At 37.5% G+C, this 26,684-nt stretch overlaps 3 protein-coding genes across 7 annotated transcripts in view; 2 read left to right on the top strand and 1 right to left on the bottom strand.

The window, feature by feature from the left end:
- The window catches only part of SHLD2 (shieldin complex subunit 2), a 46,201-nt gene extending 25,978 nt beyond the window's left edge, over positions 1 to 20,223 (top strand). For 2 of the 3 annotated variants that reach the window (XM_054831225.1, XM_054831226.1), the window contains 12 exons: positions 67 to 174; positions 984 to 1,178; positions 3,514 to 3,648; positions 5,851 to 6,057; positions 6,892 to 7,126; positions 10,751 to 10,866; positions 11,488 to 13,679; positions 13,786 to 13,852; positions 18,294 to 18,471; positions 19,324 to 19,648; positions 19,745 to 19,897; positions 20,122 to 20,223. In XM_054831225.1, coding sequence (XP_054687200.1) covers positions 67 to 174; positions 984 to 1,178; positions 3,514 to 3,648; positions 5,851 to 6,057; positions 6,892 to 7,126; positions 10,751 to 10,866; positions 11,488 to 11,660 — 1,169 coding nt within the window. In that variant the 3' untranslated portion in view covers positions 11,661 to 13,679; positions 13,786 to 13,852; positions 18,294 to 18,471; ... (1 more) ...; positions 19,745 to 19,897; positions 20,122 to 20,223. Of the gene's footprint in view, positions 1 to 66; positions 175 to 983; positions 1,179 to 3,513; positions 3,649 to 5,850; positions 6,058 to 6,891; positions 7,127 to 10,750; positions 10,867 to 11,487; positions 13,680 to 13,785; positions 13,853 to 18,293; positions 18,472 to 19,323; positions 19,649 to 19,744; positions 19,898 to 20,121 lie in introns of those variants that run through there. The other variant, XM_054831227.1, reaches the window with a different exon arrangement.
- On the bottom strand, positions 13,954 to 26,309 carry LOC129208494 (synaptotagmin-15-like). Of its 2 annotated transcripts, none has more exons than XM_054831232.1 (8): positions 26,231 to 26,309; positions 22,684 to 22,882; positions 21,873 to 22,018; positions 21,063 to 21,358; positions 20,050 to 20,220; positions 19,417 to 19,537; positions 17,204 to 17,383; positions 13,954 to 15,899 (listed from the first exon to the last, which is right to left on the bottom strand). In XM_054831232.1, the coding sequence occupies exons 1-8, from the start codon at positions 26,235 to 26,237 to the stop codon at positions 15,763 to 15,765; spliced, it is 1,257 nt and encodes a 418-aa protein (XP_054687207.1). In that variant the 5' UTR covers positions 26,238 to 26,309; the 3' UTR covers positions 13,954 to 15,762. The 2 variants fall into 2 exon arrangements, with proteins under 2 accessions (XP_054687207.1, XP_054687208.1); XM_054831233.1 differs by having other exon boundaries at positions 21,873 to 22,015.
- The window catches only part of GPRIN2 (G protein regulated inducer of neurite outgrowth 2), a 34,186-nt gene continuing 30,310 nt past the window's right edge, over positions 22,809 to 26,684 (top strand). Inside the window, exon 1 of one of the 2 annotated variants that reach the window (XM_054831228.1) lies at positions 22,809 to 25,615. The gene's annotated coding sequence lies outside the window, so the exon portion shown is untranslated. Of the gene's footprint in view, positions 25,616 to 26,117; positions 26,644 to 26,684 lie in introns of those variants that run through there. The other variant, XM_054831229.1, reaches the window with a different exon arrangement.

Below are 26,684 nucleotides of genomic sequence, written 5' to 3'. Positions count from 1 at the left end.
AGAAAAGTATGATACACTTCAATATTGTTGATACATGAGTTGGTTAAGATTGCTCTTATCTTGCAGATATGATAGTGTACGAGAATCTTTGGTGTGGAGAAATCATGCTGCAGTCTACATTTACCAGTCAGTTATTGAATCTGGGGAACTGCTCGTGTCTCAATCCAGAAGAATGTAAGATTATAGTGCATAAGTTTCCACAAAAATCACAGTGAAGTAACTATTTTAAAGTACTCAGTTTTGTTGGCAATGCCTCATACACAGGGTAGAATGGAAATGTGAGCAACTGAGGTACAAAACACTCTAGGAAAGTATGACAGGAACACCTGTGGGCATGGTGACATCAGATTAGTAACCACCCAACTTTACCATAAACTGCATGTACCTTTCAAAACTCTGAAAAACTTAATTCTTCAAGCTTAGTTTAAGAAAAAGCAGTTATCCCAGGAATCAACCATAAGATGTCTGAGACTTCATGACAATTAAATTTTTTTGCAAAAATTTTAGAGGTTTGTAGAGTAAGTAGATCCATTCAGGGAAAGTAATTCATTGCAGGCTATTAAGCACAAAGTCTTTAAAGATACTTGAGCTCTGCAGGATGGAGACTAAGGGGAAAATACAGTGGAAGTATCACCAAGAACTTGCATTGTTCTTCCTGTCCTCTTGATGTCCACTATTGCCAGCTATTTATGGCAGGTTCTGGGGTAAGTGATCGAGAATGGCTACTCTTACCAAGCTGTGATACAAGATTTCTTTCCTGTTCTTGGTGTAATTAGCTTAACTTTGGGATGTTATGAAAAGGAGGCAGATGAAGTACAGTTTAATTGTGGATCAAGTGTTACACATCTCCAGAATTTCTTGCCTTAGAATTATTGTGAAATGGCTTTGGTTTTATTAGTTGGTACATATTTACACTGACAAATTTTATACTTCCAAGCTTAAAAAAAAAGGGTGTCCCTTTAACTTTGTTTTTTTCATATAAGTTTATCCTATAGTGGATGGTGGTGTTCTCCGTGGCTTATTGGCATACATATCATCAGAATTTCCCTACTTTGGACGCATTCCACGAAGAAAAGTTCAGAGACTGGACAGTGTTCAATATATGCAGCTTGACCAGCTCCAGCCAAATACATTGGTTCATGCCATATTGAAAATTATCAACATTGTTGTATTAACAGGTAAATTCATGCACTGGATTTCAACTTCCAACACTTAACAATAGGTAAAACTTAAATAGTAATTTTGCAAGGCAATTCTAGTTGTTTGCCATCCTGTCACCACTGTTTGGCATAGGAGTCACAAGTAAAACCTTTGTAATGGTCCACTCATGGGAGGCATAGCAGTTAGTTTCTTCTTGTCTCTAACTCTTTCTCTAACAACTGTAGTCAGCTGCTGAAAGGATGTTACTGCACACTGGTGCTGATCAATAGCATACATGTCTGTGGGAGAAGCATGTAGGCAGTGGGCACTGATCGGTGTTCCTACCCACTGAGGGATTGGTATGTTCACTAAGGAATGAGCGCTCACCACAGACTGCTGTTACTAATGTATTGACTTGTCAGTGAGATGGCTTGAGCATCTCCACAGCTCCAAATAGTATGGTACCTGATCTTCAGTAAGATGGAGGATTGGAGAGAGATGCAGGTACAAAGTATGGTGTTGGAAGGTGGAATGAAGCAGGAATTATCTTGAGCAGCGTGGGCTTGAAATCCTTTTCAAGGGAAGGTAGGTGCATGTAGCAGGAGTGCTGAAAAGAGGATGATACTGCAGTTATGGTGGAGGAACGTAAATGTGTTTTTAATGGCTCTTGAAATCGGAGAGATACATTCTTGCTGTAGACCACTGCTTGAGAAAGGGGACTGGCTTATGAAAATGTCATGTGGGACAGTCAAGCTTTACTAATTCAAAGCTCAGCTGCCAACTGCCGTCCATGTAAGCATCCTGTCATTAAAGGAAATTTTGATTGTGCTGTAAGTCCTGTGTTTTTCAGAATAAAATAAGTTATTAGTTGTGCTACTGGTTTAGGATTTGCTTGCCTTTATAATGGAACTGTGTTGCTCTTTTCTAGTGTTTTATTTGGAACATTTCTTTGTTTCTTTCTTTCTATTTTTTCCTACTTAAATTTTTAAAGTTAAGCATTCCTGGTTTCTTAAATGTGCTATATTTCTTTACAATAATCCTTACTTGTGTGCATTTGTACAACTTTTTTTGGTTTTCAGTGTTGGAAAATGCACAGTGTGAAATTACTAAGATGTCTTACTGTGATACTCCTATTTCTTCTGCATAGGCATGACAGAGAACTACCTCATTAATATAATTTGTTTTGGAAATCTGAGTTTCCTGTATATTTTTAAAATAAAGACTCCTCTCCCCTGAATAATCATGGTCAACACTCCCTGTACTGATTTTTTTTGAGTTTATTCTTCTGTCACTCATTCCTTTTTTTCTAATTGTGAATGCAGTTATTTCAGGATTCCTTTTACTGAAGCAATTTTCAATGTTAAAATTGATAATTTGTTTCTATTTCTTCATAATCAGGCCTTACAGCTGCTTCCTAGCATCTTTTCCACCTTCTGAAACAAACAAAACCAAATTATCTTGAGGCATTCTCAGTATTTCATGCAGTGCCTTGCTATGTATTTTTAACATGCTTTGGGCAGTTAAAGACCACTGTTCCCACCTGGAAAAGGAGTCTTCCTCTTTACAGTACCACTGTTTCTCCGTGATTGACTTCAAGCTTTGCACATAAATTTGATCATATTGCACTATTATCTTGTATTACATTCAAATTATTACCCACACTGTCAATATAATATCCATGCTTTTTCATTATAAATGGAGAATTTTGTAGATAGAAATCTTCATGATTTATTATTGTACATAAATCTCCAAACTGTTAGGTATTTAAAGCAAGAGTTCTTGTTCAAAAAATACTAGTTTAAGAAAAATGTTGTAGTTTGTGTTGAATTGAAACTTACAGGCAGTATCCTGGGTAAGAGTGCTATAGAGATCTTAATTGTTTTTGATTTATAGATACTGTTACTAACCTTCTCAGTGGGCTTGTATGTGACTGTAGCTTTATGTGAAAACTTCTAGAGAAATGTTTCTTTTGGTGTATTCCACAGAAGTTACAGGAACTTGTAACTGCCAATTATGACAGTCTGTTGCTGAGATTGAGCACAATTTCTTTCCACTTTACCAGTCAGGATGAGTGGGAGCTGAAAGATACTCAGATACCTGCTGTTTCAAAGGGAGATGTCCAGTTGCTGAGTATTTAGGTGGATAAAGAGAAATTATTATACTTCATGCATTCCTTCAAGCTAGATTCATGTTGCTAAAGAAATTGGATTCCTTTCATTCTGACTTGAAGAAATTGTAGGTATATTCTTGTTTGCTTACAACTGTACCATAAAATACAATACAGCATGATTTCATCTCAGTATTGAGGCATGTGGGTTTTGTGTGCTTATATGCTTTTTACTGTAGAAGTCCTATAACTTCAAACTTTTTCAGAATCTGTGTACAGCTACAGAGGTGGCAACCAAAGAAAAATTATTCTAACAGTAGAACAGAACAGAGATCAATGCTATAGGATGGTGCTGTGGGGAGCAGGGGCTGCCTGGTGCCCTCAACTTCAAAGGAAAAAAGGTAAAGTCCTTGAACCTAGAAGTAGCTCTAAAAGGATTTTTGTGATGCTATTAATATCTAAAATGCTCAGCTGGTAACACTTTTCCATTCAACCTTTAATACTTCCCTTGGAAGGGCAACATATTTGATACCAATTTTAACATGTCTCCTCTGTTCAGAAGCAGTGCCATCAGCAACAGCATTTGAATGCACTCACTTTAGAAGATTGAGAAAGCATGAGTAATTAGAAACTTGAATCTAGACGCAAGATGCAGTGGTGCCTAGTTATGGAACTATAAAAAAAAAAACCTTGAGTTACCTATGTTATCAGTTTTGCTGAGTCTTCTTCATTGTCTGGTTTAGTATGAATTGCTGTTTTCTTTACTTCTGATTTTTGTTCTCTGCTTTCCACCTTACTACAGGTGTCAAGCTTTATATCCTAATGGTCTTGCTATCAAGCCTAGCTGTAACTGATGAAAAGCATCTCTTGCAAGAATTACATAGCCTGTGTTTTAGCAGTGACTGCTGCCAATTTTTGGTTTATTCCTGGCTTTGTTCTTTTAAAATAAGTGAAACTAGTTTAAAATAATTTTAATTTGTATTTCTGAGCAATGGATACACATAGGAAATAAATGCCGTATTACTTGAAGTGCTGAATATGTCTGCCTAAAAAGCCAGTTTTTGTATAGTGCAAAGTACTTAATCACAGACAAACCATGAACGTTTGATCCCAGTAAGATAGCCAAAAAGAAAGTCCCATGATACTAAGGCATTCACAACACAACAGCTAAAGTATGAGTGAGTTGCAGGTAGAGCATGATGTACCACAGGTGATCTATGACTCCTAGCAAGGATGGACATTTCTACTGGTTGTACTAACAGATTAGAAACCTCATAATATTATAGAGGAAGATATGAAGACTTGCAATTTTTAAATTCTCTACATGCTTAAAATAAAGTGCACAAGACTATACAGTGCTAGAGCATCTAAAAATTGTTGCCACTAAGTTACATTTATTTTTCATTTCTTGCTAAATCAGTCCAAATTTTCAGTATACAGTCATCAGATGTTCAAGTTATGCTTTACACTCATCTTGTTTAGATTACAAAAAAGATTTATTTCATTAAATAATTTTCTGTAAACTTGGTGATGTATAGTTTCCTCATGTTTTGTGATCAGTTTTGTAATCAACAGGGTAATGTTGAAGATCTGAGTAGGTTAAATTCAGGTATCAACCAGACCTTGTACCCTGGTTCAACTGTCCTACTTCCATATATCCCCTCTTGCCAAGTGCCTGTTCATTTCCTCCTGTTTAGATTTTTCACTCTGTTGCTCTAGTGTTACTGCCTGACTCTTGCCTTGAACTGGAGCATGCTCAGTTTTGGGGGGCTGCAAGATCTCTATTCAGATATGAGGTGTGTGAAACTAGACTGCTCAGAAGTTTTTTTGGAGTATTTTACTGTAAAACACTGACAGCAGATTTCTCAGGAGCTTGCAATTTTAGCAAGTAACCACCAAAAATCAAACTGATCGAAAATACGAAAATACAAAAACATGCTAATAAAATGTTTGTATGGACACTTGAATACATTAAAAAAATCTATATTTTTCTAACCTTATTTCCAAAAACAATTACTTTGGCTGCAACTTTCAGCTTGAGCAAACATGGAGGAAAAATTACAGCCTAAATGGTTATCAGACTTGATTCATAGGTGACAAATGGATTCTTATAACAAAGTGAAGGACAACCCAAAATATATTATTATTCTGTGATCTCAATTTTTAAAGTATTTTTCTTTATTACGGAGTCAATTGGAAGATGGAAAAATTAATATTTTTAAATCAGAGCTATGTCCCTCTTCTTAATCTTCTACTAAAGATGGAAGGTGATTAATAACTTGAAGATTTTTTCTTCACTGCCAACTTTTCCTTATTAGAGCTGACAAATTTCAGAACTGGCTTTTTCAAAAAGTTGAATTGCCTTGAAAGCTGAGTGCAGTACCAGTGAAATGAAAGCATTGTTCTGTTGTGGGAGGACTCATGCAGAGTTTATAGGGAAAGGGAAAACCCCACATGTCATCAGGCTTGAAATAAAGTTGCCAGAGCTGACCATATGAGAATGTCTTGCTAATTTGTTTCTCAAACTTGTAAGTGACCGTGGCTTTTCATAAATTAACCAAGACATAGAAAGTAAACTCTTCTGGGTTTTTTTTGTTCTGTAGATCACATATGGGACTTCAAATATCTGCTGGTCCAACATAGTTCTGTCTCAGGTGACTTTGAACTGCACACAACTTCATGGTCATCCTGTGAGTGCTTGTTTGATGATGATAAAAGGGCAATTGAATTTAAAGAAAAGTTTCAGAAAAGCAAAACATCCCTCATGCAGATGACAAAGCTCTCGGCACATTTGGAGGAAAAATGCTCAGGTAAAGTTGTTATCCATAGCTCTAATGTCTGTTGTGCAGTGCATAACCCAGCAAAATAGGTGCTCTGATCAAATAAAATGCTTTTTTAAAGTTAGCACAGTTCTGGGACTTTGAATTTATTCTGGAGGCTGCTACTCAGTACCCAGCCAAACTGTGAAGGCACCCTTCATTCAGTGAGCCCAGAGGTGAGATAGGTGTGGTATGTGGTACCATACCAAGATAGCTGTGGAACACAGGGAGAAATGCTTAATCACTGAAAGTTTGTTGAATGGTATTTCTTCAAAACTGGAATTCTGTAAAGCAAGAGTAACATAGCTACTGCTATAGAAAATTTCTTACAAAAGAACAAAGAATATATTTGACACAAAACAGTCACCCCTTCTCAGGCAAGCCTAGAAGACTGTTAAGGTTGATGTTAAACACTAAGTAGTATCTAAAGTTGGTATTGCAGCATTTAACTCTAGTTTATGTATAAATAATGGAAAGATAAGTTGTTAAAGCTATGCTTTTCAGTGTCTTTGAATTAGTATGAAAGAAAAGCAAATGGAAATTATATGTACAATTCTAATCTCTTGATCTCTTATTCAGGCTCTTCTATATTGGAATCTACCACCATAGTACCTAAAAATGTAGTACTCTTACACATTTTTAAATAATATTTAACCACAATGACTTTTCACTGCATAAATCATCTCCAAAAATATAAGCATGTGCTACTAAAGGAAAAAAATCAGTTTTATTGATAATGATTTTGATTTTAAATCAGCTGTAACCCTTGCTTTTGCTTTCAGTTGTAAATGACTGCAGATTTGATTGAAATTGTTTGTTTTGTAGGAGTGGTTCAAGTGAAAGCCCATATCTTAGAACTGAAGTTTACCATTTCAACTGGTCAGTACAAACAACTCGTCTTCCGTGCTGACACTTCACTGGAGTATGTTTTGGCTTCTCTGCCTATGATTACGTATTCAGGTTGTGCTAAATGTGGTTTGGAACTACAGGCAGATGAGAACATGATCTACAAGCAATGTATTAGATGTTTGCCGTACAACAAAGTAAAAACATTCTACAGGTAAACGAAACGAAAATAATGTGTACTATTAGGGAAGTAAACTACAACTTTCTCCATTTTAAGTTCCCCATATATAGAATTCTATACTTAATGGTGTGGCTAGTAATTCCTGGTTTTCTAATGAATTTTCAAGGAGTTATTCTTGAATTGCAGTATTCTGTTGCTATTATTCATAGGTTATATTCTTCGTTTAAATCTAACTTTTTAATTTCTTTGAATACTGCATCATACAGTAGCAAGGTTACCCAGTACTGTGTCAGTAAGCTGAGATGGAGAAGTTTGAGGATCAAAGGAAAACTTGGGCATTTTGTCACAGCCTAAGTTTGAAATGGTGTGAATGCACAACCATATTTTTAAACTGATGAATCAATTTTAGCCTTGCAGAAATAATTTTAACAAATATTTTCAATAAATGTTCTCATAGAGAACAAAGACGCTAAATTATCAATAGATGGCACTGAGACAAGATGTATATGCGCATTTACTTGAGAAAATAAACTAAACAGATCTGCTTGATGTAGGAACAACATTAATTGTTCAATTTTTAAATTCATCTTGGGCTTTTGAAATGTCTCGTGGCAACTTGAAAGACCTGTATGTAGAGAAGGTTGAAACAATCATAGATGTAATAGAATTCTAGAGTATGTAAACTTTCTACCAAAATTATTCCTAAACTATTTCATAGTGAGTTTAATGAATCATTGCATACTCAATAGTTCCTCTCTTGGCTTTGAGTTAAATACTAGAATCCCATTTGTCTAACAAGGTATTGATTTAGCCTTTTTCCTCTAGATAAAATAGTCTTACATCTTTAAGTTTATATGCTATTTATTTTCCTGTAAGGGAGGATTAAGTCCAAAAAGTTTTTTACTTAACTGAAAAAGATTGCCCCCTTTCTTAAGATTAGGACCTCTCGGGTTCCTGAATGATGTCAATTTACTTATGCACGAAAGATGATAGAAGAATGATTAATATTTCCAATGTTTGTATTCTTAGCATGCGAACACATCTTCACGTGGAACTTAAATGCAAAACTTCTTCAAAGTCAAGTCTGCCATTTTTGGACTGAAATTTTGCTCTGTTTAGTTTACTAAGAATGCATCTCCTTAGTAGTATTTCCAAATTCTGTATTGTAAGATAACTTAGTACATTTACATCTTAACAGGAGAAAAAAAAATCTCTTGCTAAAGAAATATCTTGTTAAAATGAAATTAACTTATTAACTAAATATGCTGTCCTAGTTTTATTGTGCTACTTAATAGCTTGATATATCAATGGTTAGTGTTAGTCTTGTTTATAAAACTGTATATACAACTAGTAGAAAGTTACACTTTTCTGCAGTTTGCTAATTTATGCCCCCTTATCTCAGATTTGGTTTTAATCCCTCACTATAAAGAGGTAGTAAATTCAGTATGCTCTATTTCTAGCTATGCAAAAGCTACCAGCATCTCCTTGGGAGTAAAATCTGCATATTATTTTTTACTTAGTATGAGTAGATGTAGTAATACTAAACACCACATACTTGTTAAAACATAGAATATGAACTGAAAAACAGGTAGTCAGCATATAATAACCAGGAATGAAGCAAAGTTAATCTTTCCTAATGCATTACTTGGTTTGTGAGTTACATCTGCAGACTACGTTTGCCTATAGCTTTGAAAGCTTTAAATTTTGCAACATCTCTTAGTACATTTCTCTGCAAACATATTTCAGTTAATAATACTGTTTCCAAAATGTTAACTTAGTATTTTTGGAAGTCATCATAATTTTCTTGTACTTCAGCATAGACTGTCTGAACTAAAATACACTTCTGGGATAAAATAGCAATTGTCCACAATTATTTGGGAAGGTAAGCATGTCAGTGTATTGTTAAGCTTTCTCTCATGAAGGGAGCCAACAGTCTTTAATAATGACAAATAGTCAGGGCCTTGGTTTCTGTCTAAACTAACAGATTTTAAATAATCTTACAGATAATCAGACATGGAGTTCTTTTATCTCTTTTGATCATTTCATTTAAGATTATGAAATTTAGCAGTAGCTTTTAGTTTAACAGATGGCAAGTCAAAGGATTTGCCTACTTGGGAAAGTGGCATATTTGTAGTCATTTGCCTTTGTGCCTCACAGGCATTAAAATTAGTGCTGTCAGGTATATTCTGCATCATGCTAACTAAATTAATCTGTTAATAACATTCTCCAATTGTCAATATACTGAAATACTGGCTGACTGTCCTATTGGACAGTGCAGTTCTGCTAGTCTCTTGACATGACTGCCCTTCTTTCATTTCTGCTCTCTCTGCAGTGAGCACATTTTATTCTATTTGGGAGCATCTCCCATTGAAAGGTTCTGCACTGAAGATGATTGTGCCTTATTTTATTACTTTATTTAACATATACTGTTTCAGTGTGGCTACAATCAGGATTTACATTATTGTGGTATGTCCTGATGTTTACTATTTTAGTTACTTCTGTGGGATGGTCAGGATTTGAGCATTGCATCCTGCTTTGATCAGAGCAGTGCAGATTTTCTAAAAAGTGTGGGGATTGTGGCGGTGCAGATGTTGCAGGTCAAATTGTACATAGTCTCAGGGCAGTCAAAGAGCATTTGTTGGGTAGAAGCTGCATCAGCTTTGTAAATTATTATTAGGCTTAGTAAAATCATTCAGAAGCTTGAAAGCGAGCAGAAACTACCTGTTGAACATCACTATAGAGGACTGCTAAGGTATCATTTCACAGAAGCATAGCAAAAACAAATAGCAAGGACTTACTTGAGGGAAGAATAAAAAAGTATGGCATCAATAATGACAGGTTGGAAAGAAGGCAAACACTTGAAATGTAGGGAATGCCCATACTACAAAAAGGATCACTTCTTACCAATTGTCTGTCATCCAACATCACTTTTGAATCATGTGAAATGGCAAAATTTGGAAATAAGTGTTTGTGGGACAACAGTCCCTAACTGGGTTCATTTCAGACCTAACAGGAATACTATTGACCATATCCTATGTAGAAAATGGTTTCCAAGAAGAGGAGGGATCTTACTTGTGTAGTCGTATGTGAAACCATTTGGTATTTGTCGTAGTACGAGAGGTACTGTCTTGGTATTATAGTGGCTATGAAGTGGTGTATTAAGACAGACAATATTAGGTGATGTTGATAGAGATGATACAATTCCAAGTGATACACCTAAGCTTGTCTCCCTGCTTTGCACTTCAAATCTTTATGTACCCCTCATATATTTGTAGGTACATATACTTACATATTAACATTTATACTTTAAATATTTAAAGTTCAAAGCCACGAATAACATAACTTCATAACAGTGCAGTTCTCTGTCTTCCAGGAAAAGACCACTATTAAGGCATTATTTTCTGCAGTTGTCTGAAAGTAAGGCTTACTTGATAGCTTTAGAAGTTATTTTAACATTGAGTAGTAAATTCAGTATATATATCTCAAACTCATTTTAGCTCTACAGATTTGACAGATGAGTGCATAGAGATTGTAGTTCTAGTTCTTGGTGTTATGTTGGAGGGTAGTACTACATTGTATTACTTTCATTCAGAAATTTTGCTTCAATCAAAAAACATAGCAGCTAACTTTCCAGAGTCTTTTTGTTTTCTGATCTAGACCTGCTTTGATGACAGTAGAAGATGGAGGACATGAAATTTATGTTCATGTGGTGTCTGAGTTAATGGAAAAAATCTTCCTCAATATTCCTGCGGACTGGCTGAACAGATTAGTAGGTACAGTTTCATTAATTACTTGTGATAGAAACAGGCAGCAAAGTTCACAATGGAAGTAAAACTTTGAATTATTGATAATGTAAAATTGGTATGAGATTGTTCTGGAAATATGACGATTGCTTATATTGTATGAGACTTCAAAAAACCAAACCCAACCTCAAAGAGAACACTTCAGTTACTGTCTGACAAACTTGGAAGTTCAGAGTTGATGTAGCAACAAGAAGAGTTGAGATGGTATGAACATTTATTATATATTGTATAACTAAGTATTCAGTAAATAAATGGATTTCTTATATGCAAAATAAAATCTTTTAGCAGTTTTTAGAAATAGGTGGTATGCTTTCATGAGGTAAATAACTAAGTAATGTTTCAGGCAGTCTTCCCTTGATACATCCTGTTTGACTCATGAATCATGTAAAACACCTCTCAGGTGTTACAGTTTAATGAGAAACAGTCTGAGCACGTTGCTTTTAAAAATTATTAAAAATCAAAAGCTAATTTTCTACTCACATGTTGAGCTACACTTCCAGTAATTCAGTGTAGCTTTCATGGAGGTAGAACTTGAATGTTAGGTGCTATTATAAAACTAAAGAATAAATTGGGTTGTTCTGTCTTTTGCAGTGCCCTCTTCAGATATAACATACAGCACAATAGTAGCAGATCTGTGTCATTTGCTGCTAGCAGATACAGAAGCATCCTATTTGTTGGAAATTAGGAGCCATTTTGTGCTAGATGAAAACAGCTATCCTTTGCAAAAGGATTTCCATCTGCTAAACTTTCATCTTGATCTTTGAAGCATTGACCTCTGCAATAACTGAGTAACAGAGACCATAGGAACACACAGATGGCAAACAAGAAAAATCAAGGAAGCAAATATTTTTAAAAATACAAGAAAGGACTTTGTTTTTAACTTAAAAGGACTGGTATGGAATATCTGCTAATAGTGTATACTGCTGCTGTAATACTGATAAATTGTCATAAAGTATGTTTTTATACATGTATTTTTCTTTAACTCTTACTGGGTATCTGTTTTCCCTTTCTCCCTGGAAAAGCTCACTAGTACTGAGAGACTGAATTTTTCGTTGATATGGCAGGTTAGAGGAAGACAGCCACGATTCAGTAATATTATTTTAGTTAAGATTTTTCTTTGTCTTATTGTATACATTATCTGTAACTTGGTTATGTCTTTGCTTGCTTTGCTATTTTGGTTGCTTTCCTTTAAACAGCAGAATCTCTGCCATTTACCCATAGCAATTTTGCTGCCATTGTTTTCTCTTGTAAAACAGAACTGTCTCACTGAATCTAATTTTGTGTATCTAGAAGTTATTGCACAAATTTAAACTGTTTTAAACCTTTTAATTAACTGGTACATTCTTTTATGGACCCTTTAAATTGTTTAATTGTTGTAGTATTTGTTGTTGTAGTATTTATCCAGCATAAGCTGGCAAATAAACTTAATCACCTTAAGCCAATTTAATCAGTTTAACACAGGTCTGCAAAGTTTTCTCCCAACTTGATCAGATTTAGAAATTAATTTAATTCTTTTTAAAGTCTTAGTGTATTCTGATAGTGATTTTTGTCAGTAAGACTGAGTAAATGATGACTGCACCTGACTTCATAGAGTAACAATCTCATAAATATTAATCTGTAAAAGTTATTAAATACATCAGTATTTTTCTCTGATATAAATATCTTTGATATAAATTGTTCCTTTTACAGAAGCTGATAGAAACTGTAAGTTATGAACCATATTTGCTGTCTGGCTAGATCCTTGCAGATCTCTACCTGTGCAGATTTCTACCTGCACAGTTCTCATTCAGAAAATCAGTTTCCACATGTACTGTTTCAGCTATCCTCAGGCTTCAAACACAGCACTGTTCTCAAAACTAAATTTATAAATTTAAAGTTGTCAAATGTACTATGATGCAAGTAATATGACTGCAACAGCTTTCACGTGCTGTTCTTGAAGTAAAAGTGAGAACTCCTGGGTTGAGATATGGACAGTTTAATAGGTAAAGCAAAAACCTGTGCAGAAGCAAAGCAAAAAACCAAGGAATTCATTCACCACTGCCCATTGGCAGGCAGATGTTCAGCCATCTCCAGGAAAGCAGGGCTCCATCATGCACAATGGTTACTTGGGAAGACAAATGCCATCACTCAGAATGTCGTATCCCCCCCCGCCTTCCTCCTTCTACCTTCAGCTTTATATGCTGAGCCTGATGCCATATGGTATGGAATATCCCTTTGGTCAGCTGGGGTCAGCTGTCCTGGCTGTGTCCCCTTGCAACTCATTCTGCACCCCCAGCCTCCTTGCTGGTGGGGTGGGGTGAGAAGCAGAAAAGGCCTTGGCTCTGTGTGAGCACCGCTCAGCAGTAACGAAAACATCCCTGGGCTATCAACACAGCACTGTTTTCAGCACAGATCTAAAACATAGCCGTGTGCCAGCTACTATGAAGAAAATTAGCTCTGTTCCAGCCAAAACCAGCACAATGTCTGTTCTAAAATGGTGATAAATTGCTCTGACTGTCATTTGACAGGGTTGTACTCTCATGAAGTTACGTGCTAGACTTATTGCAGAGCTCTAGAAATTTCTGCATTAGTCAATAGCAATGGGAAGTATTGAGGAGTGTGTCACATCTATTTCTTGTGTATTTCTTGGATGAGGGTTTTCTGTGCTATGTATTTTGGTAAAATTTTAAAATTTTTTAGAGCAAACGAAGCATAGTTAGCCATGGAGAGGTCTTGTAATCATTCTTCCTCCTTCATCTTGATACAAGTCTCAAGCACAAGACCTGATGGATGACCTGTAAAAGGTAGTAGGTAAAAAAATTGCTCTATTATGTGACAATTGATATCACTCTATTATAACTCCTTATTTAATAATGTTTCTCACTTTTCTGGAATAATTCTCTTGTTCAGGATGAGTCAAAAAGGACCTTTCTTATTTACTTCACTTGGATGACCTCGGTCAAAGTCAAGTTTATTGGTAAGTACATTTAAAAATGTTTCTTTGGGATTTTTAGATGAATTATTGAACACAGAAACTGGAAGTATTGGTACTTTAAGAAGGGCAAATAAGAGACCACATTAATATGATGTATTGTTTTATTACTTGAACTGCATTGTACATAGTCAGACAGGTGACTTCCCACTTCAGAGGTATTTATGTTAATAGACACTGTACATTACATGCGTCTTCCTGCATAACCTAGTAAACATGTCTGAAACATTCTTAACAGTTTTAAGATCTTTAATGTTTGGTGTGATTTATATCATAGAGGGGCATAATATAATTGGTAAAATTGCTTTATAGTAGTAATACAGGTATTATAGAGTTTATATAGAGCTTTCTTTCCCAGATCGAACATGTTACCTATTAGATTGGTTTTCTGTGGTTTTGTAGGAGTAAAATTTGAAAACAGCTCTTTGGGGTTGGGGATGCTGGCATTACTCATTTAACAGAAGGTTGAATATTCTGTAAAATTCAATTAAACGTAATGAGTCTGGGCTCATCTTATATCCAATGGTGCAGTTAGCAAGACCGACTGAGGGTACCACGTAACATTTCAAATGGAGGATCAGATGGAGTCTGTTATCTTACAGTTCTTCTCCAGATGTATTCTCATTCATAATATTTACTTTAGATGATAATAATAATGTTATCAAAATGGAAAGTGTTCTCATCTCCCCAGAGAATCCTCATTTTTTTAATATATTGAATTAATTAATACCGTATCCTGTTTGAAGGGAAGTTGGCTTTATTTCAGCTGCAGAGATCACAGTCCTCTTAGAACATAATTGTACAAAATGTTTTGCTGCAATAGTCTGTGTGTCTGGTTTATGACTGTATGGTGTGAGAGGTACAGAGTTCAGGTCCCCAGTGAACAATCAAGGAGAAGGATGTCCTATTTACTTTATTTTGATTTAAAATAATTGCTCTGAATTATTTTATAGAACAGTAATTGGAGAAATGGAGAAAACTCTACCACTAAAACAGACGTATGTCCTGGGGGCTTAAGGTAATTGGATTTTAAACGTAGGAATGTTCATACTAGGTCAAACCTAAGGCTCTTGTAATCATTGCTCTGTTGCCAGCAGAGATGTGTTTAGGGAGAAATATGTAAGGCCAGGCCCATTGTCTTACTTTCTGAGTACTCCAGTATTCTTGCAAACCTCCAATCATTTGTGTCTTCAGGACTTCTTTTATGCTTATCCCTTAGTGTCAACACAGTGTGCAGTGAGTTAGCTGAAAAAATTTAACTGAATTACTGCAAGAAATACTGTGCTGAGGGATGTGAACAGGTGCTTCTAGGTTTTTGATCAATAAACACTTAATGCTTTCCATCGTTCATATTCAAACAAGGTTTTAAATATAATGCTGCTATTTTAAATAAATTGTAAATTGAAGTCAGTCAACATCTTTTGGGCTTTGTCTCTTTTGGCATGCTTACTGGGCTTTCATCCCTTCTGGTGAAGCTGTTCTGCCTGTGGTGATGCAATGCAGTGGACAGTTAGGCCTGGTATCATCACTGACAATTCTTAAGTCATTTTGGGTTCTATCTACATGTTGGATTATCATTTTTGCCAGAACTCACAACCAAGAATTGGAGTTTACTATTCAAAGTAACTAATAGTGGGACATCATGTTTGTTGTCTTGTTTTGTTTACTCTGCTGCATATTAATTAAATTGGAAATATATTTTGAAGAGAGGAAAGATAGTTCCAGCCTGCCAGGGACCAAGTCTGCTCTTTGTGTTTGGGCAAGGAAAATGAATTTACTTATTTTATTCTTGTCTACTTCAGAGTGTAAAATGTTCAAAGATTTTGTCCACTTTGTCATTAGATTATGAAAGATAGAACTCTTCCATTTTAAGGTTGCTCTTTCATCTGTGCTTTCTACAGGCTGTGGCAGAGAGCATGCCATCGTTTAACCAACTCCTTGGGCTTGCTGATCATTTCATTCCAGTGTTCTAGTTCTTTGCCGCGGGTATACATGAAAGGCCCAACTACTAGATGTCCTAGCAGATGTGTTTCTGGGAAAAAAAGAAAGCAGTTAGCGATTAACACCTGTGAGTGCTTCTCTGGAATTGTTACCTACATTAGAATATTAACTTGTATTTCTCTACTGCATGTTCTGAAAGTTATTTTTAAACCAAACTCTTGTCAAGGAATTCACTCTAGATTTCAAGTTCTGCAGTTCTTACATGCTAAGATTCAGCATTTAAAAAGTTCTGCAGTAAGTGGGTGTTTAGCCAATTCAGGCCTACCCTATTGCCTGCACTCTAAACTAGAATCAGTATAAGGCACACAGATCTGCGTCTGCCCTGCCCCTCTACCTCAAGTGTACTGTGGAAGTATTGCCGTAGTTTTGGGCATCAGAATCCACAGTGGGATTCATATGATGCTCTAGCTTGGGAAAGACTAGATTCGATTACTGAGGCAGCTGGGAGTCACAATATGTGGGTTGCCACTGACCACCCTCTGCCAATGAGCAGATTGTTTCTTCGTGGCTGAACTTTTCAGCTGTGGATGGGGAAAATAATGTGAACCTGCCTTACATGAGTTTCAGAATGTTTGTAAAGCTTTTGGATGTCTGCCAGTGAAAATTATGAAAGACTTGAGTACTGATCCTAGTTCTTACTGATCCTCAAAGCCAAAGCACCTGCCCAAAATCTTACCTAAAGGAATTTTTTTAGGAGTTTATGAATCCAAATAAGGGTATTAATGTTTCGTCACTGAGATCATCTTTGCGCTGCAGGGAAGATGTTTTTGTTGTGAGCAGTGGAAACACTGAATTCTGATTTGTTTCTCTAAGCAGAACTCCTTAATGGATTCTCTGACAGTGAGTATGAGGTGACCTCAAGCATCAGGCTTTCTGCCAGGGAATGGGGATGTTTGTAATCTCTTCTTTTCTCACTGCTTGAACTGCTGTGATAACCAAATTTGAAAGAGGAATAGGAATTTTAATTAAGAATGGTGAATGGCTTCAAAATTTTGGAGGTTGAGGATTATGCACACAAGTGTTCACAAAATATAGTTGCATATGCTCGTTTTCTTAGGATATCAGAGTGAAACAAAAGTACAGCACCTGTACTGGCAGTGACTAGCCTACAGTTATTTTATTTGTGTCTTCCATTAAATTTATCTTCAATGTCTGAAAGAAACATACACTTACTTCAAATAAGCTGTTCTGCTTTTTAAAGAAACACCTGTGACATACCCCAAACCTTTTATATTGATTATTGCTGAAAAGGAATTAATTCCTCCCAGACTTAAATGTCTCTGCAATATGAGAGAGATCTATGATATCTTAACTGTAATAATGTATGTAGCTTACTTTCGCCATTGATACTCTGGAGCACAGATAGACTCAGGCTTGCTGTATCCAGCTCTGTCTGATCTGCCTTGAAACTGAAGGTTTCATTATACACTGGATTGGGAGATCCCAGAACAGCTGCTGTCTTTTTACTTTTGATTAATTTGTTATGGTTCATTAGTGAGACTTTGACATACACGCCTTGGAAAAAGAAATTGAAGAAAATACGTCAGAGGCAGTTGGGAGAAGGCTTAAGTAATTTCTTGCTTTCAGAAGTCAATATTAAGTATAAAATTAGATCATGAATGATTCATGAAACATACATGGCAGCATGGCAATGCATAACATTAAGCAGGGAGGACACAAAGTACTTAGGGTACAGTTTTGCAGTACACTTCCCAGTGTAAGAGCTATTAAAGGAAGCAGTCATATTCTTACCTTGCATCCTTGATCTTATATTCCTGTACCTTCCCTTCATTTGATGGAGACACTTTTGAAGGCTTAGTTTGTTGGGTCAGTAGTTAATTTCATGTATTTGATCACATGATTGATCCAACACAAAGGAGGCTGTGATGGAGGAGCCATATTGTAGAACTGCAGCCTGTGCTTGGATTGGATACATTTCAGGGGAACGGATTCTCCTAGTCAAAGAAGAATCCTTAAACAAAAGGTTTTACTAATGACTTCTAGCCCTGTGGTAAAGGATTCTGTAGAAAATTTGAGGAAAAGATCAATGATCTCTGCTCTTCTAAAAAATTGTGTGTGAGTGTGAGAACAAGAACACCACAAACTTTGCTTTGCTTCCTGAATGGGACCTGTATTGCATTATGGCTTTATTGAGTAGATCTTTGCCAAAGCAAATTTTGAAATTTTCCATTCTTCCCTACCTTTCTACAAAATTTAGTGACTAGCATGCAGAAATTTCATCTTAATTGATAACTAAAGATTTGTTCTTTTCCAGTGAAGCAGTAATAGATTCCATGCTGCTACTGTGTTTATTACTCCTTGCTATTCAGTTCATTAAGATTCATCTGTATAGCAAAAATGATTAGAAATGTCAAGACTGAGACAGCATTGACAGGTTGCTAATATCTCCTTGTTATTTCCACAGATCCAGTAGGCTGTTGTTACTGTTTCAGAGAGTGCGGGATTACTGGAACAGACTTCTTTATGACAGAGCTGCTACCTCAGTGCTATATTTGGAAAGAGTTACTATGTAAACTGCTTGCACAGTCTGACTTTTCCTTACTTTCTTACTACTTCATGCATTTTTCTTCCAAGTGCACAAGGTATGATTCTGCTTGTGGGAAACATCTATATTCTCTATTGTTGTACTGTGCATTTCTTCATTTATGAGTTTGAACCTAAACAGAGAAAATTTATCTTTAGCACTGTGAATGTAGACTTACTCATTTAGAGGGCATTGTTTCTAAAGTTAAACATCCTTGTAACAGCCCACTTCAAACCTCAGAAAAACTTCATAGTTGATATGTGTATATAGAGAACTAAACCTCTTTTCTTTTTAACTGCTGGGTGTGTTTTACATTTATATTGTTTAGTTTCAAGGCCCTTCAAAAAAATCACTACAGATGCAAACACAAGTTTGTTTCTTCCATTTATTTCTGCTGTGAGTGTTTAGATTTTAAACAGCATTTTGAGGTAATCTCTAGCCAAAATTTCTGAGGCCAAGGACACATGAGCATGATGTACCAGGGAAACCCCCACTGCACTAAGGGAGAAAAATTGTGACTCCATGACATGGTCCTTTGAACAACAGCCAGGCTGTCCTAAAATGGGATTTATTTTTCCCAGTTCAGTTCTACCCAGGACAGCTGTTCAGCATAAGCAGTTGTTCTGCAGCTGTTACCTCTGGGCTTCTGCCTTGAGGCAATTCTGTTAATGTCAGTATCTTCTGAAATGCTACCTTCTCTGGACTGGAGTGCAGCAAAGGGATAAAGGGATGTTGCTCACTGTATTAAAGCAGGAGAAAAAAATTGCTACTGATGACATGAGACAAACCATTTCTTATGAAGCAAAACCAAAACAGCAGAGCTGAGCTATCAAAATCTAATTACCCCAGTAACAAAGTATGGCTTGTTTCCAGTCAAGTTAAATCACATGGAGGTTTTTTTTCTCTTCAGAGTCACTCAGTGCAAGCCTGGGTGGACAGATGAGGAAGGAGCAAATTAAAACAGGAATTCTGGAGCTGATAGCAGAGCGGAAATCACACTTACTGACAGCATGGCTCTCCTCCTGGATCTTTAATCCCCTTGCCCTCAGAACCACTACAGTGAGACGGCCAAGGTAGTCATTGTAGCTGAGGGAGAACTGGATATCACCGTACTCTGAAGAAGGCTTTGGAAGCAGAAGAACACTTTTCAGATATATCTGAAAAACTCTCTCTTCACACAGACAAACGGGGGGAAAAAGTTCTTCATGCTAGTGGTTTCTGCCTCACCAAGGCATGTGAGTGCATTATAATGGCTTTACTTACACTGTTCTGATGTTTGATAGAACCAGTTAATCAGCCTTCCTGAACATTTGAATTCTTATCTCTTCCAGGTGATGCCTATTGCCTTGCCTCTTCTGCTTTTTCCTGCTCTTACTAATTCAAACCAAGCAAATAACAAAAGGGGCTTTCTTATCTGTCTCCTAATTCATGTGACTGTTTCTGAGCAGTTGGATAATCCCTATACAACAGCTCTGGATCTGCAGGTTGGTAAGATGGGAATTTTGATTCCAAATGTTTATCAATACTTTTGCATTGATGTGCTTGATACTACACGCTTCTACTTCAGCTACACCCCTCCAATACTTGTAAGATGACACAGGTTCTGCGATTCCAAGTAGTGCCTAGCATCACATACCTCCAAGTTTTCTTTCTCCAGATCTCTCCATATGACTAGTTTGTTGCAATCAGTTAATGTTTCATTTTTCAGTGGGAAGATAACTTGGCCTAGGAGATGATGCTTTTTCTGTTGATCAACATGATAAACCAAGAACTTCAGAGTCCTTTGGAGCAACATTCTACTAGAAACCTGTACAGGGAAAGGAAGAATACATTAATAATTGTAAAATGTGAGATCTCTACTCTAGTGTGACTTCAGAGGAAGAATTTTTCAAAGTATGCTAAAGGTAGGTGGAGATTTCCTTTGATTATTTGAAGTCTACTTTCTTAATTTGCCTGAACTTTAGCTATGCAGGAGTCTAAGGATCCAAGCTAAAATAGAATGAGTTAATTTGAAAAATACCAAGTTAGCTGGTGGTTTTTCAACTCATAGATCTAGTGTTATATGATGCATTCACTTCTAGACACAAATGTCTAGAAATCTGTAAACTTTGATTTTTTCAGTTGTCTGAAACACAACCTTTTTGGGGTTTAAGGCTTTTGTCTTGTGACACCTGCTCAAAGCCTCTCGACACAGGGAGACAAGCTCCTAGCTTTACAGCACCATACATACAAGTATGTATGTGCAGTACATACTGTACCAGACATCTCATGAGTTCTTGTTTCTAGCCTACTTCCACAGCAAAGAAACTAAAAGCTATGAAAACATTAGTTCGGTTTAGGTTGCTTCTGGACTTCTAGAGCTGCTGGGCTGAACTGCTCAGCCATGATTCAAACTGGAGTTCTCATCACTCCCAGGGTAAGTTCTGGAGTCCTCAGCTTTGGTGCAGACCACAAATAAGATCAGTTCTGGAGCTGCAGACCTAAGTAGCCTTGGATCTCCAGAAGCCCCAGTAATAAATCTTATCTCCAGTGAAAACAACTTCTATATTGGCAGAAGTTTGTAGAAAATGAATTTGCACAAAACCTGTACTATAGTTTGACAAGTCAATACTTGCAACCAAATATCTGCTTCATCAAATGGAAAAGTACCTGAAAAACAAAGTTTTCATCAAACTGCGGGTTAAGGGTTTTGTGTTTTGTTTGAGACTGCAGGTAGCTTCTTTCATCAGGCAGCAAGTAGATTTTCACAAACGGACTACAGGAATCGGCAGGAGGCTGCAGCTTCCTCACTTTGATCAAGGAGACAAGGAGCCTTTCTGATTCTTGCTCATATTCTATGGAGAACCATAGGCGGCCAATGTTGCCTTCAGGAAAATCTGTCTCACTTCTGTCTTCAGGAAACTTGTACAGCTCTGGGTTAATGGTCCCTACAACATAAGCTCCAGCTTCATGAAATAAGACAAGCACCCTCAGATTAGTCTCAAGACTGTAGCAGGCATTTTTATAACCACTGCTATATTAGGGATATCACATCTCTTATTAACAATCCATTTTTGCTTAAATTTGGTGTTCTTTTTCCCTCAAATTTGGGGGAGTAGTTTTAGGCTACGCCACTTTCTGTTCCTGTGACTGTACCTTGATAGTTTTGGGTATTTGTTGTTGCAATCTGCAACTCTGGGGATGACAGTCAGACACCTCCTGAGTTACACTCATGTTGTGCCTTTACGAGACACAGAAGGAGAGATTGCTTTGTTTGCCATATGTGCAAAGTCCCACAGCAGTGGGACCATGGCTATGTTCTGGCCCAATTCCTACGTATATAAAAAAAATACATATAGTGTTTAGGGCTCATACTGTGTAACACTGTCTGGTATGCCCCCAATAAACATGCTTCATAACAATAAAGTTACCCTTTAAAAGAACATCCTTAAAGAGAGCCCTGTTTTTGCAATGCCATACCCAAAGAATGAAATGATGACCGTGGCCCAGACTGAGGAATCACGTAGGGGTCACTGTCTTCCTGAACGTGTTCTTTCTTTGTCAGGTTAGTCCAGTCTCGCCTGTGCAGTGTTGGGGGAATGATAAATGGAACACTTCTGGATCTGCTAAAGACAACAACACCTACTGACTCTTCTCATTTAAATATGGAAACCAAACTTATTAACAGTAAAAAGTTTACTATTCTTATCTCACAATTTTGTGAAAATTCTGTGGAGATGCATAGGTACAAAAGATAAATAACCATTGGTTTATTTGTATAATGCCTGAAGGTCCAGCGAGGGACATGAGATCTTAATTCTTTGGTCAGATCCCTCACTTTTTTTCCTTTCTTCTCTTTCACAGTTGATCTTTCAAAGGAAAGGAAGAATTAAGTGCAGCTACTTATTTGAGAGCCCCAAAGCCCTGCAGTAACTAACTTTTTAAGGGAGTCTCCTTTCTGAACTGAGGTCCTGTTTGGTTCTCAGATGCTTCATTATGAGGCCACCAGGAATGACTCCAGATCATAGGCTGAATTTGTCTAGGTAACAGATAAAGCTATCCTTGCACCAATTACACTTCAATGCATTATCTCTTTTACATAAATCAGAAATAATCATTGCATTCATAATTAGAAAGTATTGTTTTCCTAAAGGAACAAAAGAGAACATGACTGTTCTCATGTAATTTAGGGGTCTCATTTGTGTACATGCAGATACTTAGATTACCCCCTCATTTGAGATTTGACAAATTGAAATAAATTACCAATAGTGTATGCTTTAAAAATACATACCTTGTGCATTTTGGTTGAATTTCAGAAGTTGACTGATCCTGAAAGATGGCATATGCATTTGTTGTTTTGACAGGACTGGTGAGCTTTTCATAAGAGAGGAGGCAGCAAAATTTCTTCCAGAGCAGGTATGCAGTTATTCCAATGAGAACAAATAAAAGGATCCCTCCTATTACACCTCCAGCTACAGCAACTGCTTGTTCTGTTCAAACATGGAAGCACATGAAGCATCATAGGAGGATCAAAGTTATGTATGTTTTAGGGGTAGATGGGAATATTAAAGCTGACAAATTTATTTGATTTACATTCCAAAATGATTTTTAAATGAAACATTCTGCTCACATGCACATTTGTCTTTGGTTTATAGCATGATGCAAACCTGAAGATGTATGACATTGGCAATGAGAGATTAGAAAGTGTTCAGATATGCTGGCATTGATGGCAATGTAAGACTGTAGACAGAAAAAAACCCAAGAAGTTGTTTGGACTTTTATTTTTACATTAGCATAAACATTTACCTTAGCATGGCAGATGTGCTAAAGCTTTCATAACAGAAGAAAAAGAAAACCTGGGAGCACCTAATATGAAAGGTACCATTATTTTGGTTTGTTCTTCCAACTATTCACCTATGTTGAATTGAGACTAGATCCTGGCACAAGGAACAAAGCAAAGCTCTGGGTTGTTTTCTTTCTAAGGATTCATGTGCTTCCTGATCTGTAAAGTCCAACTTAAGTAACCATTAAACACTGTTTCCTGAATCTTGATTACTTCAGATAAAACCAAATCTTGTGTAACTTGGGTTTTGTTTTTTTCACTCTAATAAAATAGAAAATTTAATACATGCCTCTAATATATGAGGCATTCTATTAAAAGAATTTCTCACTAGAGCAAGGGTTGGCAATTGGTAATGTGCTCAGTTCATTTTTTTTCTCATGTTAGCTGAGTATGCTAGAATAAAAGGCTGGAAAGACCACTTTTGCACTGTACCTTATACCCAGCCTGTCTTGGCATACTGCTAAACCAGTACTGGTGTGTCAAGACATGACTACGTCTCAACTGAGAATTGATCCTACCAGAATATCCTCTATCTGAAAATGAGCCTCAAGCTGCAGAATTATATTCCGCTCTGCAGCCATGGGAGGCAGCTTGGGGTCAGCCGAGTACTGTGTACTGCCAGTTCTCGGGCTCTCCCCTGAAATTGAAGCAACCAAGCAACCTGGTGTTCTCCCACAACTGGTACTGGCCTTTTTTCCTCTTCCCTGCTTTTAGGTAGGGATAACTGTGATCATGCTTTATTCCTTTCTCCTTTTTATCTGTCTGTACTTGGTAGATACCTTGCACTTAGCCACCTCTGTATGATGGTATAAGTAAATAAAGACAATGCAAGCACAAAATACTCAGTCAACACTAGTAGTAGTTTTGAATAAGAATTCAAAACTAATTTGATACAGTTTATTGATTAGATCTAAAAGAGTATAGGAAGTGAGTTGCAAATACATGTATTACTGATGTTTTTCACTGTTGCCATGTTGCAATAAGTGATATGAAATGTCATTCAGCTACAGAACACTTATGTAAATACCTTGTGCTGTAAAATTAACCTGGCCATAGTGTCTCAAAGGCCTTTATCTGACCCTATCTCATTTTTCTTGCCTTTGGTACAGTCATAGGAGCCAACTTATTTTTGCAGCTCCCCTCCAGGTGTGTTGCCTTAGCGCTCTGCAGGAACTGGCTGGCTGCTTCCCCATGAGTCATATAACACTCACATCTCCCACAAGCAACCACCCTGCTCATGGCTATACCACAGCAACAGGCACTTTGCTGTCTTTGCAACTGGTAGGTGGGCTGAATATGTTTCAGCATTTAGCCGGGCTATTCGTACAATAGTATTAGTACAAGACTTATTCTGAGGAACAGAAAATGAGTACCTATTTGGTATGGCTTAATATTAATACAGAGACAAGTCTGGTTGTGCTTCACTGATAACTTTGTTTATAAGAATGCACAGTATGAGGAAATGTGTAACAAATGCAGTCCTGAGCATGGAAATTCTCCAAGTTCATCTCAGTTTTGTAGGGCATGCTCAAGTATGTCTTCAGTCAGATTGCCAGGTCTGACAGAAAAAAAGCTTTAATTTAATGCCCATGAACATAATAGAAATTAATGCTTTAGTTCATACAGGTGTACTATCAATGATACAAATGTTTATATGGCTGGTGGTTTTACTGTTTGACATAGGTATCTTAAAGGTTAACATTTCAAGCAAGCTCAGTGGGACTGTTTAACTTGTCCTCTCCATTCCCAACTCTTTAATGCTCTCAGCAGCAGTCCTGTGTTTTCCCCTAACCAGTTTGTCACCGTTTACCATGAAGGACAGTAAGCTGGGGTCTGCTGTAATGCAGTATATGGTACAGTAGCTGTGCACAGATTTTGGAGTTAGAGAATGAATTTCCAGTCTCTTTGCTAATGAGTTTAATGTACTGAATTTGTTCACTGCAGAATGATGTTAAGTATTTATGACCCACCCACTGCCATTAGCTCAAATTCTGCTTTTTGGGTTTTTTTTTTTGCACAGTGGTAGATATAAGGTAAAATGTTATCCATTTCAGTAAGGAGAATTTGGCTTGCTTTTATTATCTGATTAGATCAGCAACAGATCAACATTGCATTGGTCACAATCAACCATTGAAATACATTGAATCCATTGTGTGCAAGGAGAAAATGTGTGTATCTTCTTAAATAACTACCTCTCATTATGAGAAATTGATGTATTGTATTCTGTGGTGGTATAGGATCATGGCAGCTGGAGATGGAAGAGACCTGTTGGACCACTTCATCTCCAGGTGGCCTGTGCTGGAGGACTGTCCACTGTTAATAGGTGCTAGGCTTATCCTAGCACAGAAGAATGTTGATGGTCATCATCTGTCTCTCTTGGGTTTGGATCCCTTCTTGTGTAGTGTTTGGTGATATGCTTCTTTTTAATAAGCTTTTCTTAAACTTTGCAGTAAGCCTTTTGGAGTTACAACCAGGCAGTTCTCTCAAGAGCTTTAATCTCTATATAAATATGTAGATTTATTAACATTTACACTATAAACATGTACAGTATAAACCTCACATTATTTAGGGTGGGAGGTAAACTCTTTGCACTTGCTGTGCTATCTCCCAGAGCCAAGTTGTCCTCTGACAGCAAAGTGCTCCAGGCATGGACTAAGCTTGCAGATGCCTAACAGCCCTGAAGGTTACAGGCTGATCTTTCCTTAGCCGGTTCCAGAAGAAGGTCGGATAGGTTTATGTCCCTTTAAGTTCAGAGGCAGATTTGAGTTGATTTCTTACCCAAACTTTCCCGAAGTGCTAGCGCGGCGGCGGGCTGAGCAGGGCTGCGCACTGCGGTGGCGGCTGCTACCTGTTCTCTGAGGAGGGCAAAAGCTGTAGCGTCCCGGCAGCTGCCAGCGGCGAAGCGGGGCCGCGGAGAAGCCGAGCCGAGCGCTCCCCTCCCTCCTGCCTCGGCAGAGCCGCAGCAGGGCCGCCCCGCGCTCCCACCGGCACTTACCGGGCATGGGTGCTCGGTGCCCTCCGGTCACGGCCTCGGTCCCATCGCCGCTGAGGCCTGTCTCGCTCGCAGGCGGCGACTACCTGACACCCCCCCACGCACCTCGCTATTTAAGGGCCGGAGGCGCCCTGGGGCAGCCCCTCCCCGGCCCGCCCCCTCATGGATCGCACACGGGATACTGGAAACACGAGTTAAAATAGAGATATCTCTGGTTCCGATCAGAAAAAAGGGACGGGACGTATTGGGAAGAAGTTCCAACCTTACATAGGCTCCTTGTGCCGAGCCAGCCTACGCTGTCAGCCCCAGGAGTGCGGGCTGGGCAGGACTACCATCGCGGGTTTTTAATAGCTCTTCAGCTGTCACAGCTGGGGAGGGAGGTGTGGAAATATGCAGAGAAGTAGCCGTTGTACTAGGTAAATCATCTGTCAGCCCTAAAAAACCCCTGTGTGATATT

This window comes from Grus americana, chromosome 7 (assembly GCF_028858705.1).
Source record: "Grus americana isolate bGruAme1 chromosome 7, bGruAme1.mat, whole genome shotgun sequence".
In the NCBI taxonomy this organism is placed as follows: domain Eukaryota; kingdom Metazoa; phylum Chordata; class Aves; order Gruiformes; family Gruidae; genus Grus; species Grus americana.
The sequence above is the reverse complement of the archived record's forward strand: the minus strand, read 5'-3'. Positions and strand labels throughout refer to the sequence as shown.

Coding starts and splice junctions, on each gene's coding strand:
- LOC129208494 (XM_054831232.1), bottom strand. Junction 19,538..20,049: donor TGGAGAAAGAAAACTTGGAG/GTATGTGATGCT, acceptor CTGCTTCCAAAG/CCTTCTTCAGAGTACGGTGA. Junction 15,900..17,203: donor CCAGAGTATCAATGGCGAAA/GTAAGCTACATA, acceptor TTTTTTTCCCAG/AAACACATCTGCTAGGACAT.